General features: G+C 37.6%; 2 protein-coding genes across 6 annotated transcripts in view; both read right to left on the bottom strand.

The window, feature by feature from the left end:
* The window catches only part of SYPL1 (synaptophysin like 1), a 362,670-nt gene that overhangs the window by 182,196 nt on the left and 165,574 nt on the right, over positions 1-14,900 (bottom strand). The window lies entirely within an intron of this gene.
* ATXN7L1 (ataxin 7 like 1) overlaps positions 1-14,900 on the bottom strand; it is a 112,478-nt gene that overhangs the window by 7,329 nt on the left and 90,249 nt on the right. For all 5 annotated transcript variants that reach the window (XM_066318677.1, XM_066318676.1, XM_066318678.1 and 2 more), the window contains 5 exons: positions 11,920-12,002; positions 10,810-11,066; positions 8,534-8,726; positions 6,052-6,173; positions 2,463-3,414 (listed from right to left, as the gene is read on the bottom strand). In XM_066318677.1, coding sequence (XP_066174774.1) covers positions 2,463-3,414; positions 6,052-6,173; positions 8,534-8,726; positions 10,810-11,066; positions 11,920-12,002 — 1,607 coding nt within the window. The remainder of the gene's footprint in view (positions 1-2,462; positions 3,415-6,051; positions 6,174-8,533; positions 8,727-10,809; positions 11,067-11,919; positions 12,003-14,900) is intronic.

Genomic DNA, 14,900 nt, shown 5'->3' with positions numbered 1-14,900 from the left:
GGAACAAAAAAAAACGTTCCCAGATGTCTTGGGTCTTTAATGATGGGAAACACCATTTCAAAAGCATAAGTGGGAGGCCAAAACTCAAATCCCCTTTTTTTCCCCCAGTCTCCTTTAAAAATAAAGTGTACTTCAAAACCCAATGGTCAACACTTCCAGTCACTATCTAGCCAGTCTAGAGTTGGATTAAATAAGAAAACTATACCTGAACCTATCACCTGTTGCCTTGTTCTTAGTCTCTTCAATTTGCCCTATTACATGAAGGAAAAAGAGCAAGATTTTAAGCCATGCCACTTTTTTGGGTGGGATTTTCACAGTAATTGCATTACTAGAACACAGCAAGTCAAACAGCACAGCTTAAAAGGGAATTTAAGTATTGTATTCTCCAGAGCTTCAACAGACACATGTGGGGATGTAATGTTATTTGACCCATATGCTTAAATGGATACAAATTCCATTTATGTTGTATTGCATACACTCTCCTTGTCACAAAGACAATCAGCTGCCAGCCAGACTTCTGAAACACGACTAACTCCATTTTACCTCCCATTTTTGACTACTGCCATAGCTTCAAAAACCAGCAGTATAAGAGAAAAGTGTGACCAACTTTTACATATATGCATACACATATATACATGTATACATATGTATGTATGCACCTGGTCTCATATATATATACACACACACATTATTTTATATATATATAACATGTTTAAATATCTTTATATTGTAACAGTACAAATGTTTAACCTCTCACTTAAGAAAAAATATTAGTCAGAATTACATTTTTACAAATATTCAGCAAATACCTCTGATTGATTTCCTGTGATTTATTTACTTGATTTATTTCTGTTACTGTGCAACACGATGAAATACATCACAAATTGAAACAGGAAGGACACACAGGAATAGATCTGATCCCAAGAGAGCTCAGAATTTGAACTCAGAACCTCCTCTGTAAGATTCCCTCACACTGCACTAGCTGCAGACACAGTCTATGTCCTGTGAAAAGATGATACAATCCATTTCCTATCATCCACGTTTGTACCAAAGTACCAATTTGTACTTACTTTTTCTTTCCGTTTGACACCTTAAATCTCAGGGCAATTTAATCGTTTTGGGCACACGTGTTTCAAAATTCAGATTGTGTGACAGAAGGAAGAATTTACAGCAACCTCTGCTGACTTCATTTACTTGAAGATCAGTTCTGATTGCAGGACACATTTAAGAGGCTTACAATAGAAAGACAATGCCACTCCCCATTTCAAAAAGCCAAACAAGCCATTTCTGTGGCATCTCTGCTGGAAGTAGGAAAGAGAAAATATACTTGCTAGGCCATTCTTTGAGACCTTCATTCTTTCTCCTATACCAGCTTTAGGATTAATTTATTCCTTTTTTGTCTCCTTTTTCTGCCATATTACTTATGGATTTCTTTGCCTTTACCATCTTCTTTTCCAAATTCCACTTGTTTTTATGTGCAACATCCTTAGAAATGAGAGTTTCACAAAAAAACCCTAAAAAAACCCAACCCAAAATAAACCAAACTAATTCCTAAGCTATCTTCTCTGGATTCTCTGAGGTATCTTATTTTCTGTGGCTTTGTCTTCCAGACACCAGGGCCAAGGGTTGTTTTGTGTGCACTGCACAGCACTGGACATGGCAGCAGAATGAAACAGTAGATCATTATAAAGATTGTACTGGCAGTTTTCCACCAGATCTTACTTTTTTGTCATTATACAGCACCACTGAAAGAGGAGCCAAAGCTCTTTTGCTATCAACAAAGCAAGCGTGTGTAACCTCATCTGCTGCACTGACTTCAATATTCTGTGAACACATGTACACTGAAAAAGGTAACCAAATGTCCACTAAAGGTCATCAGGTTAAGATCTTAATTTCTTAATTTTTCCAGTTACAAACAGGAAACAACATCTGAGGTGAGGCACCTCAGACCCTCCCCAGGAGAAAGGTGTATGTGTTTTACAGAAGAGATATGGAGAGGCTTGCATAACATTATGAAATGAACCAGCAACAAGTTTGGGAAAAGAAATAAACAGAAATTCTGACTCTCATCTTCCTGTTTCAGTAACACAATTTATTTCAGAGAGATGAGAATTAAGATTTTTTTTTTCTAAAACTTATTTATCCATTCTGGACATTCAATTTTACTTTCAGAGATACAAATAGCTACTTTAATTATTGAATAAAAAAATCTCATAAAAATATTTTGAGAAAGTACATATATATATATGTGTATATATATATATACACTTTTTTAACTCTCAAAACATCTTTCTATAAGTGGTACAAAACAAATACAAATATATTTCTGTATTAACCTAGAAAGTAAGTTGTGTGATGAAAACCCATCTGAAGCACATGTGGTATTTTCTTTTCAGAATGCATGAAATATTTCAAGAAAGTCAGATATGATCTGCAAAAAAATAACTGGAAGAGTCCCTTACCTGCCGAGAGATGGAGCTGCTTGTAGGATCTGGCACCGCAGAAATAAGGTTGGCAGTGCTCTTTCTATGAACACTATTCATACCAGGCATTTTAGTGATTTTACAGGCTTTGCTACTAGAACTAGAGTTTTTACGTTTTTTTCCTTCTGATTTGTCAAAAGAAAGGGGTAGAGAAGACACTGCATTGTGTGCTCCCAGGGAGTGGTCCCCTGAGTGGTGCACGAGAGAAGATACAGACAGATTAGAAGAGTCAATACTGCTCACTACCATGCTCATGTGTTTCACTGAGTCTGTTGAACTACTTGACAATGAAGTCCGTCCTGAGGGCTCCGATTTGGCACTGAGTGGGCTTGTTCCATTATTGGTATTGTGCACAGACACACTGTTATAGGAGGATGTTGCCTGATAGGAGTTCAACGTTGAACTGGGGTTCAGGACACAGTTCTTTTTGTGGGACCCTGAAAATGAAGATGAGGAAGATGTCTGCAAAGATAACGAGGATGATGACGACGATGAAGACGACGACTGCGGCTTTTTCTTTTTGTTACTTGAAGACTCATCACTCCGAGACGACAGGTCTTTCACTTTTGAGGATTTGCTGGTTTTTGTTTTGGATGGCTTGTGGGATGGGGAAGGGATGACTGCTGGCACTGGTGACACAGCTGATGGCGCCTTGAAAGTTGAGTCCATGATACTTAGGCTTGCAGCCACGTGAGGAAAAGCTGTGGTGTGTGACATAATGGAATTTGTCTCTGCCGTTGTCACAAAGGCTGCATTTGATAACATGGCTGATGTCATTATGTAAGAAGAAGTGATTCTTGAGCTGATAGGTGTTGAAGGAATATACACTGCACTGGGGTTGCTGAAGGGTTGTAAGACTGATGCTGGAAAAGGAGTGGAGACGTGTGCTGCTGGAGAAGGCATGGGACTGTCTGCCGCAGGAGGAATTTTCCTAAGTAGAAAAGGAAAGGAAAGAAAAAAGAAGAGAGATACATAAAAAATTCCATCCAAACAATGCAGACAGGAAATGATTTCCATTAACTTATTCAAAAAGGCAAATCTAGTTCATTATTATTTTGAATCCTATTCTATTAATCACATACAGCAATTAAGTGCACAGTATTACAATTTAAACATATTATTACAGATTTAATTTCCTTTTTCCTTCTCTTGTTTACCAAACAATTAAAAACGCAAATAAAATGCTTGACAGTAGCACCTATACATATCCTAGTCACTATGTTCATAGTTTAGTCATATGCATAATTGCATATGTTTTGCTTCAAAGTTCAAGTTGTGGAACAGTTCCAACATCAACCTAAACTCACAGGTTAGATTTCACTGAGGTAGTGAATGAGACAGTCTGGGGGGTTGTGAAGCACTTAATCATTGGGTATAGAGAGGAAAGATCATCCCTTTTCAAATGCAGTGCTATTCCCAACAGCTCATTTGAAAGCTGGTTAGATGGGATTAAACTGGTAAATTATTGACTGATTTTTACTCATATTGAAAAATTGACAAAATATTCAACAGAGCTCGATAAGCTTTATAAACAGCTGAATACTCTTTTGAGAAGAATATAATAATGTTACCTGTGAAATTAGTAGGATATATTCATATTCCTTTCCATTTTGCCATCATCTATTATTTTATCTAATGTGGTGTTATCAAAGAAACCTTCATAATGTCTCTTGGAAAATGATTACATGAGCTTTTCCCATTATTTAGACTTAAATTTAATTCACAGTTCAATCCTATTTCTCTTTTCAGAGAATAAATATATACACATAAAAATATAAATATAAATACAAATTATTTATTTATACAAATAAACATATATACAGCCCCATAACTCTGCCCTTGTTATCCTCACTACCAACACCTTTCCCATTTTTAAATGCTTCCTCTTGCCCTTCCAGGAGTACGATACAAGAGCAGCCCTGGATGTGCTGTTTTATCATAAATCAAATCCTAATTACAGGTGTTCTCTCCGGGTACTCCTCCTATGGAGACTGTTGGACAGCACACTGTTTATGACACAGTTACATAAGGGATGACATACAGTCCATGCTGCCAGAAATGAGGAAGTCCCACTGCCTGCCACTTGCAATGCAAACAGAGCTAATTACCAGAGCTGTCCTTCAGGCTTCTTTTAAAGAAGGCCCAACAATTCCTACCCACCCTACTTTGAGCACTGGGGATAAAAGGGATTTGTTAGTGTTACAGTTCTGAGAACGTGGCCCTGCACCCCTGGCCATGCTGTGGAGCTCCAGAATAGCAGCCTCACACCCAGCTCTGCTTGGGGAGCACAGGGAAAGGGTCCAGAGGAGGGCTGAGGACAGCAGAGCAATAAAACAGGGGTTAGGCACTGTCAGCTTCCTATGTTATACAGACAAGTGAGTATGGCTGCAGCTCATTAGAGTATTAGAGATTACATAAACAGCTGAAATTTGGGAAAACTTAAAATCAGATTTAGTGGGAGCAGGATAAGGCCTGTTTACTTCTGGTATCAAATAACTACTTATAGAGATTTTGTTTTCTGTACTAGTTTGTATTAGTGGTGGTACATGTTTTTTCAGATGCCAAGCATCTTTTCTCCTGACAAACAAAGCCAGTAGGTAACAAATATTAATCTTCCTATATAAGGAAACTAAAATATTTCTATTTGTGGAACATGACAGACACTTGTTTACAAATTTACAAAGCAGACCAAGCATGATCAGTCTCTGAACAGACAGGAAACTGGCCCTTTTATGGCAGAACCAACCATTTCCAAACTATATATCCTAGCACAATGGCACTGTTACCATTAAGCTACCAGGTTAGTCAAACAAGACAAGCTTTAGTGCTAAAAATATATATATTTAAATAAAAATCAAACCTTGTTTATCTAATGGCTGGCATCCAATGAATATAACACAGTCCTGATAATAAACAGTGACATGAAACACTGCACTTTAGCATCATTACATTGGAAGAAAAATGCATATTCTGTAGCAGAATACCCCAAAAAATCAATCCTACCTGCAGATGCCATGAACTTTAAAATACTTTTTTATTTTTTTAAAGAATGAAACATCTATTTTAGAAGTGCAGTCTACTTCAATGGATCTGTGTAGTCAAAGCCTATAGTGCTTAGAACCTGCATACGTGATGGCAAGATGCTTCAAGAGTGAGTAATAATCAGAATTTTACGATGCCAAAGGCAGTAAGGACACTATGGATTAAAAACTATATTCCATTTTACACACAGACAGATGTGCACCAAGCTCCTTATCTTACAACTCATGAGTCTTGCACAGCAAAGCCTGAATGGGTGATACAAGGGGCATGATAAAGGCATAAAATTCTAAGCAAAAATCTGGATTCTTAGGGATTAGAAAGAGTCCTAAATCTGGCAGAAATTTACATCAGACTAGGAGATTGTTCTCTTGGGCTGTATATTCCTTAACAGAGAAGATTTGTACACATGTTACTGCTACACCTTAATAGAGGTAATTTTATGAACACTGGCCATGGAGAGTTTAATTTAGAAATTTTACAGAATTAAAAATACAAATTACCCACCAAGTGTAAAAATCCCACTTACTTCCACATCTGTGAGTTCAAGTGTTTTTCTACCATGGAGTTCAGTGCGAATCGAAAATGGTCCCATCTTCTGTCAAAGACATAGTACCCTCTTCCCATTAAGCGACTGCCATATGAACAGAACTGAAAGAAAAGGTGTTGCAATGTTGCTTATAAAAATGTATTTCTACATTCCAAAATAATTACTGATAGATCAAGGAACACCAGTGTAATTTGTATCATGCATATAAAACTTCTTTTAAAATGTGGTTTTCATTATCTACAGCATCAATAGTTCTTTTAAGAATTATGGAGTATGTGGATAATATTTCAGCTTAGTGTAAAGTATAATTCATACTTCATTAATGAATCAGTGCCAGAGAAAGAATGTAACTGCTGAGGTACTTTTAAAGAAAAGATTCTTACTGCCTCAGAAAGACAAGATACACTATTCTGTGTGTCTTAAATCTCATAGTTGCATGACAGCAATAAAAATATAACTGAAAAGGAAAAAAATGTGCTATAGGAACATCTTTAGTATTTACTTAATAATCAAATCCTTGACATCTCAGTAAAAAAGTAAATTGTCATCCATGGCATCTGAGCTACAACAGAACATGGGAGACACTCTTCACAGTGCATGAAAATTGACGGGAGGAGTAGTATTTGGAGTAGTATTTTGAGAATTCTGCAGAGCACAGGAGTACTTGCATCACTTCTGAAGAACTTCCTGAAAAGTCCTACTACACTGAAATGTTACAATCAGGAATCTGCTCTTGCTTCTGCTCACTCTTACTGATCTACATGATCTACATGATCTACATGATCTACATGATGAGAACTGCTGCAACACCTGTTTGTAGGAGAGAAACCTGTTACAAACCATCCTCAAAAGAACAAGACAACTCTCCATTACACAAGGGACCCAGTCACACCAATTCTGGCTGACAGCAGAAACACTGATGTGGTAGAAGAGCATCCATTCAAAGTATCTGTCAGCGTAATGGACAGCAAGTGGTGATTGCAACTGTCCATTTATAATTTCATAACAAGGTTGAACAGGTTAAACTACCACATAAGTTGACAAACTAGCCTCACCTCCCAGTGAGCTACCACTAACACCAAGTGGCAAATTAATTAGCTACTGACTCTCCCCCGATCAATTATTACCACCAGGCCAGGAGAGGGACTTTGTAAGGAAAACAGTCTACTTGAATACAAAATTCAGCAATTTAGCATAAACTGGAGGTGATTTACACTATCACTTCTGATTTCACTGATGATATGGACTAAGAATTGGTTTCACTATCAGTAACTGCTTCAGTTAAGAGATGCTAAGATTTCAGAGAACAGATGAGTCAGTGGGTTTGCCTTGAAACAGAACTAGAATCCTAAACCAAAATGGCTACTGACAGCCACACCACTGCTGAGGCATGTACAAGAACTGGCTGCACTTAGATTATTTTTTAGATTGTGTGGGTATCCATGCAGTGAACCTTTAGTTTTTAATTAATAAAGAAGCAGTCAGCAAAACCAAAGTAGCATGCAAAAGTACCAAGGAAACAGGAGGTTTCTGCATATCCTAGTGTTATGTGGACTATAGTAATTCTCATTTTCTCCGTAATAACCAAATACAAGATTTTGTCTGACAGTAATGTTCAGGACATAATTTTTCCTGTTGTCTGACAGTAACAAGTTCTCTCTCTCTCTCTAGGAAATACAAACAATGCTACCAGTTACCACATTTGTTTTATGCTGCATATCATATGGAAAACATGTAAGTGTATTCCTTGGCTCAATTTTTATGAGAATCAACTTCTAACAATTTCAAGAGTTCTTCCACTGCTTCTTGGTTTGAACAGTTTAAACAAATTCATGCTGCAGAGATAATATCACAAAGCAGCTTTTACTACTTACAATGCAATTTCTCACTAACACAGGAGAAAGACAAAACCAGCTGCTCAAACACCCAACCACCAGAGCCTTTCCATTTTGTGATGAATGAAGTAGTAATTTTGAAGTCCACATACACTCAGGTAAATTACATTTAATTACTGCTTTAAACCAGACTACAGAAATGAATGGAGCACTGTACTAGCCTTCTGCCACCAACTGTACCAACAAGGTACAGTTTTCTAAGAATTGCAACAACCAAGAGAATATCTGCTCATGTCACATTTAAAGCAATACAACTTTCCTCAGTTTAGCAGAGCTACACCAAATTTGAGGTCTACTGAGAGGAAAAAATAGAACGTCTAAAAATAGAACGTCTGATTTTCTGCTGTCCATCTTGTCCTACATCAGTGTGTCATGTGTACTGACCAGTGGTCTCCTCCTACCTTACCCCATCCTTACCCTTTTCTGTTAAATGCATATTTTCTTTTTAGAACAGTTTTCAGAATGTAAGGTCTTCATTCCTTACTTTCTTATTAAATTACTTATTTGTTCTCCCCTCCCTAATTATGCAAGAACAATGGCGAGGCATGCCAGAGACTGACACATACCCCAAGAGGTCTGGGATGATGTCCAGAAAAATGACAGTCTAATTTCTCAGATTCTTCAGCTCCATCCGCTTCTCCTTCATCACTGGACAATCTGCTAGTGATATCTCCTCCCATGGAAGGCAGTGGCAGTTCTGGTACGTACCCACTGTGGTTTGAAGAACTGTTGCTGTTTATGCTATTTGCAGATGAAGGTCTGGAAGGAGAATATACATTTAAATCATCATGGTTCAAAGGCTCTACAAACCTACCTGCTGGCATTGAGCATCAAAGCAAATGGTACCAAAAATAATCAATGTAAAAAGGGACAGTAAAAGACACTGAATAGCTGACATTTGGTCTTGTCAGAAATATATTGTGGGGCTGTCATCAAGTTAATGTTAACAGAAGCACCCGTCTATTGCCTGAAATTTTAAATTTGTAATGAAGTTGGATTTCAGATCTTGAGAGAGACAAAGTACATTTAAAAGACAAATAAAAATCAGGTATATAAAACCTTTTTACACTGAACTATTATCCCAAGAGTCCAGTTACAAAAATTCTAGTAAAATTAGTGTACTAAATATAAGAGTGTTTAGTTGACCCCGTGTACAGGTAGATTAGTGAATGAAGTAACTGGGAGAACTCCTCACAACATGTAGGTTTTCTTTACCTTTGTCTAAAATGAAATAAAACAAAGTAGGAATGCCTTTGCACCACAGGGTATGAGGGTGCCTTGCCTTTCAAAAGTAATTTGAAAACAGATTAGATTAGAAGTGGGGGCAGAAAAGGTTCTCAATTACAGTCTGTACAACCAAGCATGTATGGAGAGCTCTGAGGCTGGAGGACACGTCCACACCAGGCAAAATCTGCAGATGATCTTCTTCAGCCTCAGGAATCCATGCCCTCAGGACAGAGCAGCCCCCGAGGCTGCGGACAGGAGCCCTCCCCTGCCCTGTGCAGGGATTGCTCCCCGATGGCACCAGCCCAGGACTAAGCCGCAGCTGCTGCTGCCGCCTGGGCTGTGCCACAGGGCTCGGCTGGGCCACCACGGACAGGCCACAAGCTGCCCTGAAACCAGCCAGGACAGCCCAACAGAGGCACCACAGCACAAACGGAAACGCAGACTGTACAAACACAGTGTCTGACTGCTAAAATCCTCCTCCTCGAGTACTCCTGCCTCTGACTCTCATGGAATTGCACTCCAGTTTAGCTGCTTCGACTGTGACACCTACTGAACTCCATTTCTACCTGTCTTTCTGTGCTGCTCCCTATGGAAGGACTCTGTAAGGTCACTGCTTTTACAGGAATTACACAGAGAGCACCAATTCACCTGTGGGTATTCTTTCATTGTCTTTTCACCCAAACCCTGCAAGGCCCACCTCTGCCACTGCAGGAATGAAACTTCTTTCAGGCTTAGTGGCCACACACAAAATATTGGAAACAGCTGTCTCTGTAAGACCTGAGACACCAAATACGAGAAATATCTCTTTGAAATAGGGACTGTTGTAGTAGGAAAGTCCCAAAATGAGCATCCAATCCTGTCTAAAGTTTCTGCAAAGAAATGAATGATGAAGAAATATAAATATGAACAAAGCCAACTAACCTAGCTCTATGCACTCCGGCCAAAATTAATACCAAAAAATCCCACAAATAAACAAAACATATGGGATATTTTCTAGAGGATAATTAGAATTCAGTAGATCAAATACCTCACACTGGTTTTTGCAAAAGGATGCCTTCAGAAGTTTTCATTGTCCTTCTTAATACTGTTTTTGCCCTTTCTAAGAAAAATCTTCAAAACAAGGGAAGACATGCTATGGATGGTTTCATATCAATAGTTTTAAATCAACACTAAATTACACTTTTTTTTTTACAACAATTCAATTGATGTAAGTGGCGAAGTATTTCTGGAGAAAAATTCTACATAAAAGTGCAGAATTTTACTGCTAATAACTACACTGTTTCATGTAAACAGACTTTCATTCTCAATTGTGACCAAATGACAGGAATATAGTCTTTCACTAATTATTACCGACTATTTTAGCAAAAAAATGCAGTTAGTCTGAGATTCTGAGCCAAAGGTGGACACTATTCCTTTCCTCATTCACAATTAGATCACAGGCTACCATGGACAGAGTTTGGTCAACATAAGCTAGCAGAAACTCTTATATTAATATGTTTTATTGTGCAGTAGCCTAAAGAAGTATTAAAAGCTTATAAAATGAGCTGTATGAAAGTCTAAGAAATTTCTTACAGCACCTTCAGAACGCAACATTCCACACTGGTGAACTGCTTACCTTGGAAGTACAGAATTTGGTGGTCTAGATTTTGCAGGAGATGTTACTTTAGATTCTTGCCCAGAGTTCACTGAGGATCCTGACAGAGAGTCTTGTGCTGGTGTGGGCTGGCTCTGATAGCTTTCCCTTGCAGATGGTGGATGCTCTTTGTCTTTTGCGACTTCTTTTTCCCTGGATCGAGCTTTGTGTTCAGCTAGAAGGATGTCAAACTGTTTTTTACGGCCTGGAACTGCTCGTCGATGATTAAGTGAATGAGTCTAAAAATAGGGTGGTTAAAAAGCATTTGTGTGTGCATGACATTGTTTATGAGTCCTCTACAGTTCTGATACACCACTACTCTAAAAGATAAAATCTACTTCAAACAACTTTAGCCACAGTTATGGAAATAAAGCTCCTATTCCACATTATCTTTGATAATTTACAAAGTCATTCTTAAGAACTGCCAACATCAAGGCTAAGATTACTTTTTGCAACAGATTTTACATAATAGAGACTATTGACTTACCTTTTCAAAGATGGAAAATGGAATTCCAGTTATTTTAAGATATTAAGAAAATCATTGTCGCTTTTAACTTACAATGAAAAACTGATTTCATTGGATTGAAAAACATGAATACATTTAAAAGCAAATCTAGCTGATCATCTCTAATGACAGGCAGCACATACACATACAAATGTTCATTAGAAATGTCTCACATTGCAGCTACTTTTTGACACAGGAGTTATTACTATCACAAGGGCAGCTTCCAAGTAATTTATTATACAAAAATATGGTAATTTTTTTTACTAAGAAATGACTATACTTCAACATTGTTGCACACATGAACCAAAAAAAAAAGCATTTAAAATAACACTTGGGCTTCTACATGAAACATTAATGCTTTTTGCATAATAAAATGACAAGAAAAACATCTTTTTAGAAATATCAGTGGAATAATGCAGATGCTCTGATTCAAAGAAACAGAATTACACAAAAGAATTACCTGAAGACAGCGCCTGAATACCATACCCATTGTCTGTAAGACAGGAGCAGGTATGACCTCTCAAACTACTGTGGTAGGATTTAAACTATAACAAAGCATCTGATATTTTATCTTCTAAGAAAAATACCTTGCAGGTGAGTGATCTTGTGCAAGGTTTCTTTGTTTCAGGATCCAGTACTCCACAGTGCTTATTTGGGTCAAATTCTCTTTCTGTTTGATGGGAGAATGGGAAACAAGAAAAAAAAATAGATTATTACAGAAGATTTAATCAGAGTAGCTAACAATTTTTGCCTGTTAGAATTTAATTTAATCAGGCTCAACCTGAACCATTGATCCCAACCCCAGCATCCCATAACAGTGCTACGTGCACCACTCATATAGTCGTGCATTTTTTTGTCCTCGCATGCTTAAAACCATTTAGAGCAGGATTTCAGCTGAAGACTTCATGGAAATATGTCTGCTTACAGTGGAGTGGCCCAAACAAAGGACCAAGCCCTGTGACTTCAGTTCCCTCTCTAACTCTGGATGCTTCTGAGGCCATAAAATACAGCATTTGCAGCTCTGACTCCAAGCTGGGCTAAGACACAATTTGTATCACAAGTGCTTTAAATAAGTGGTGGCATTTTAAAAATAAAATTTATCTAAATCTGCCCCCTAAATCTTTATAAAATTAGATGTATATTAGTTTTTATTTCCCCGTGTGAAGGGAGGGATGGAATTTAAAGTTTGCAGAGATTATGGGAAAAGGCATTTACATGAGTTCTACTTATGATTAACATTAAAAGGGCATTAATATTTAATATGCTGTATCCGCATAATTAATTTCATTAATATTTTAGTATTTCTATAGCACAGATAGCATCACCTCCGTTAGGTTATGTTAATATAATTTTACAGTTTGCACTAAGAGCTGTAACAGAACTATGGATATACATTTTTAGTTTGTGCCATCAAAACCCTCTACCATTACCTTCATACACCTTGACAAATCATGGTGTAATTGGCAGACTGGTTTGCTTTTGTTTGGTGGGGGAATATAAACTATTTGCCAAATCCTATTTTAACCATACAGTGGTGTTACATTCAGATACAATAAACATCCTGTGCTCAAATACAACATTTAATCAGAGGATTTAAAAATTCCTTATAAACAAACAAATGGGAGCTAAGAGGAAGACAGTGATTCACAGCTGTGTTACAATGCTATGACAGCATCACAGCAAGAACAGCTGGAATAAGAAAAGCAAGGACAAGCAGCTTAGAAAGCAACTAGCCTCCAGATATCACAATTTCTAGCAGTTTTATGTATTCTACTATCTAGATTTAAAAATGCTTATGCAAATATTAAAGGGTTATATTATTAACCTATTAGCAGAGCCATACAAAAAAAGTGAGCTTGGGAAAACCAGCCAGCACAGATTTTTTTTTGTAAAATCTACAAAGGGACTGAAATATGTTACAGGTACTTGTAGTTTCTTTGGCATTTACAACAGAACAGAAACACAAAAGTAGCTGTGCGTGACTCAATATAATAACTATTTTTTCTGCTTAATAGATGAAAACACATGTTCGTGAACTGAAGTTCATTAGTTAGTTAAAGTTAGTTACTCCTGGGGTTTGAGTGTAAGATGTTCCTATTACAGTTTCCTGAATGACCCACCTAAAACCTTCAATGCAAATTGAAACAACAAACTAAAGAGACAATAGGAACTAATAAATATGCCATCAAATGAAAATTCCTGAAGGCAATTATAAGGCTATGGAATGTGTTCTGAAGTCACCAAGCAAGGACTGTTTTGGATCAACAGAGAAACAACTCAAGTATCAAAAGTGCTCTGGATTGGTACTTTTCAGTAAGTGGCCCAATCAATGAAGACTTTTAGGACTGATTATTGCAAAGCCAGTTATTAGGAAAACATATACAGATAAAATCAACATAAGGAATTATAAGAAGAAAGAGTGGAATCCTCTGCCATTGAATGAACAACAAAATATTATGGTTTTCCTGAGAAACAGAAAATACAGAACAAACAGGAAGCCTCTTCTCCTGGCTGAAGCATTTATGGCTGCTCCAGAGAAATCACAAACATCAATTGCCAGCTGCAGATATGCCTGGTTTGGGCAACACACTACATGAAACTTACCACCTTCTTATCAATAACAAAATGCAGCTTCTGACTACTGTCTTAGGAAATGTGGAGTGTGGGAAGCCCCAGACCCCGATGCACAGGCACAGCTGGAGAAAGCTGTTTTTCTGGAATGGATTCCACTTCTTCACATACAGTGGACAAAGTGAAGAGCATTTGTTATAACCTCACCAAGAGAAGAGTAAGGGCCAAAACTGAACTGTCATAAACGTTTGTTTTCAACAGAACAATTTTACTTGGCGTAAGCTGGACATCTGCATTCTGTAATATCATCCCAAAGAGAACAAGCACTAAGGAAGATTAAGGGAAAAGAAAAAAAATTTTAGAGTTGCTACTAGGAAACATTGATCCACTTATGCTGGGCAGCTACAGACTGTCTTTTGTGGTTCCACAAACTGTTTCCTTTCTTGACAAGGACAGTGCTCCTGAAAAGAGGGCAGGTTCATTCATCACACAAACAACCACCAGCTCTCAGCAAAGAAAAAAACAAACTTCAATCATAGTCAGGGAAATTATGTGAGACAGGAGAGGTTGCTAAAAAGGGAAGAAAACAGATGCAAACTGGCCAAACTTATTAGGGAGCTTCAAAAATTAACATCCTTACAACTCTAGGGTAGAGGACTGAGGGAAACCTAAATCCCTTAGCTGCAGTTTCATCCCTTTCATGTGAAATGAATGAAATGGTGGGATATCTCAAATAATCATCTCATTGACCTTCCAAGATCTTTGTCTCAACCTTTGCACAGTCCTGTATAATAATGGAGAGGAATACATCATAGTGACACACAATCTACAGGCAATTCATCTCCAGTGCTCTCTGGACTCCTATGATTTGCATAATCCCTAAATTATTGCATTGCTGCATCAATACTCAAGGCAATGGAGGTAAGACTGAACAGATCACAAATCTGATCATGACAGAGGAGCTGTAAAAAAAAAGTCTCAGGTCTGTGTATTTGTT

The sequence above is a fragment of the Sylvia atricapilla genome, chromosome 5 (assembly GCF_009819655.1).
Source record: "Sylvia atricapilla isolate bSylAtr1 chromosome 5, bSylAtr1.pri, whole genome shotgun sequence".
NCBI lineage: Eukaryota > Metazoa > Chordata > Aves > Passeriformes > Sylviidae > Sylvia > Sylvia atricapilla.
This window is presented reverse-complemented; position numbering and strand designations above follow the sequence as displayed.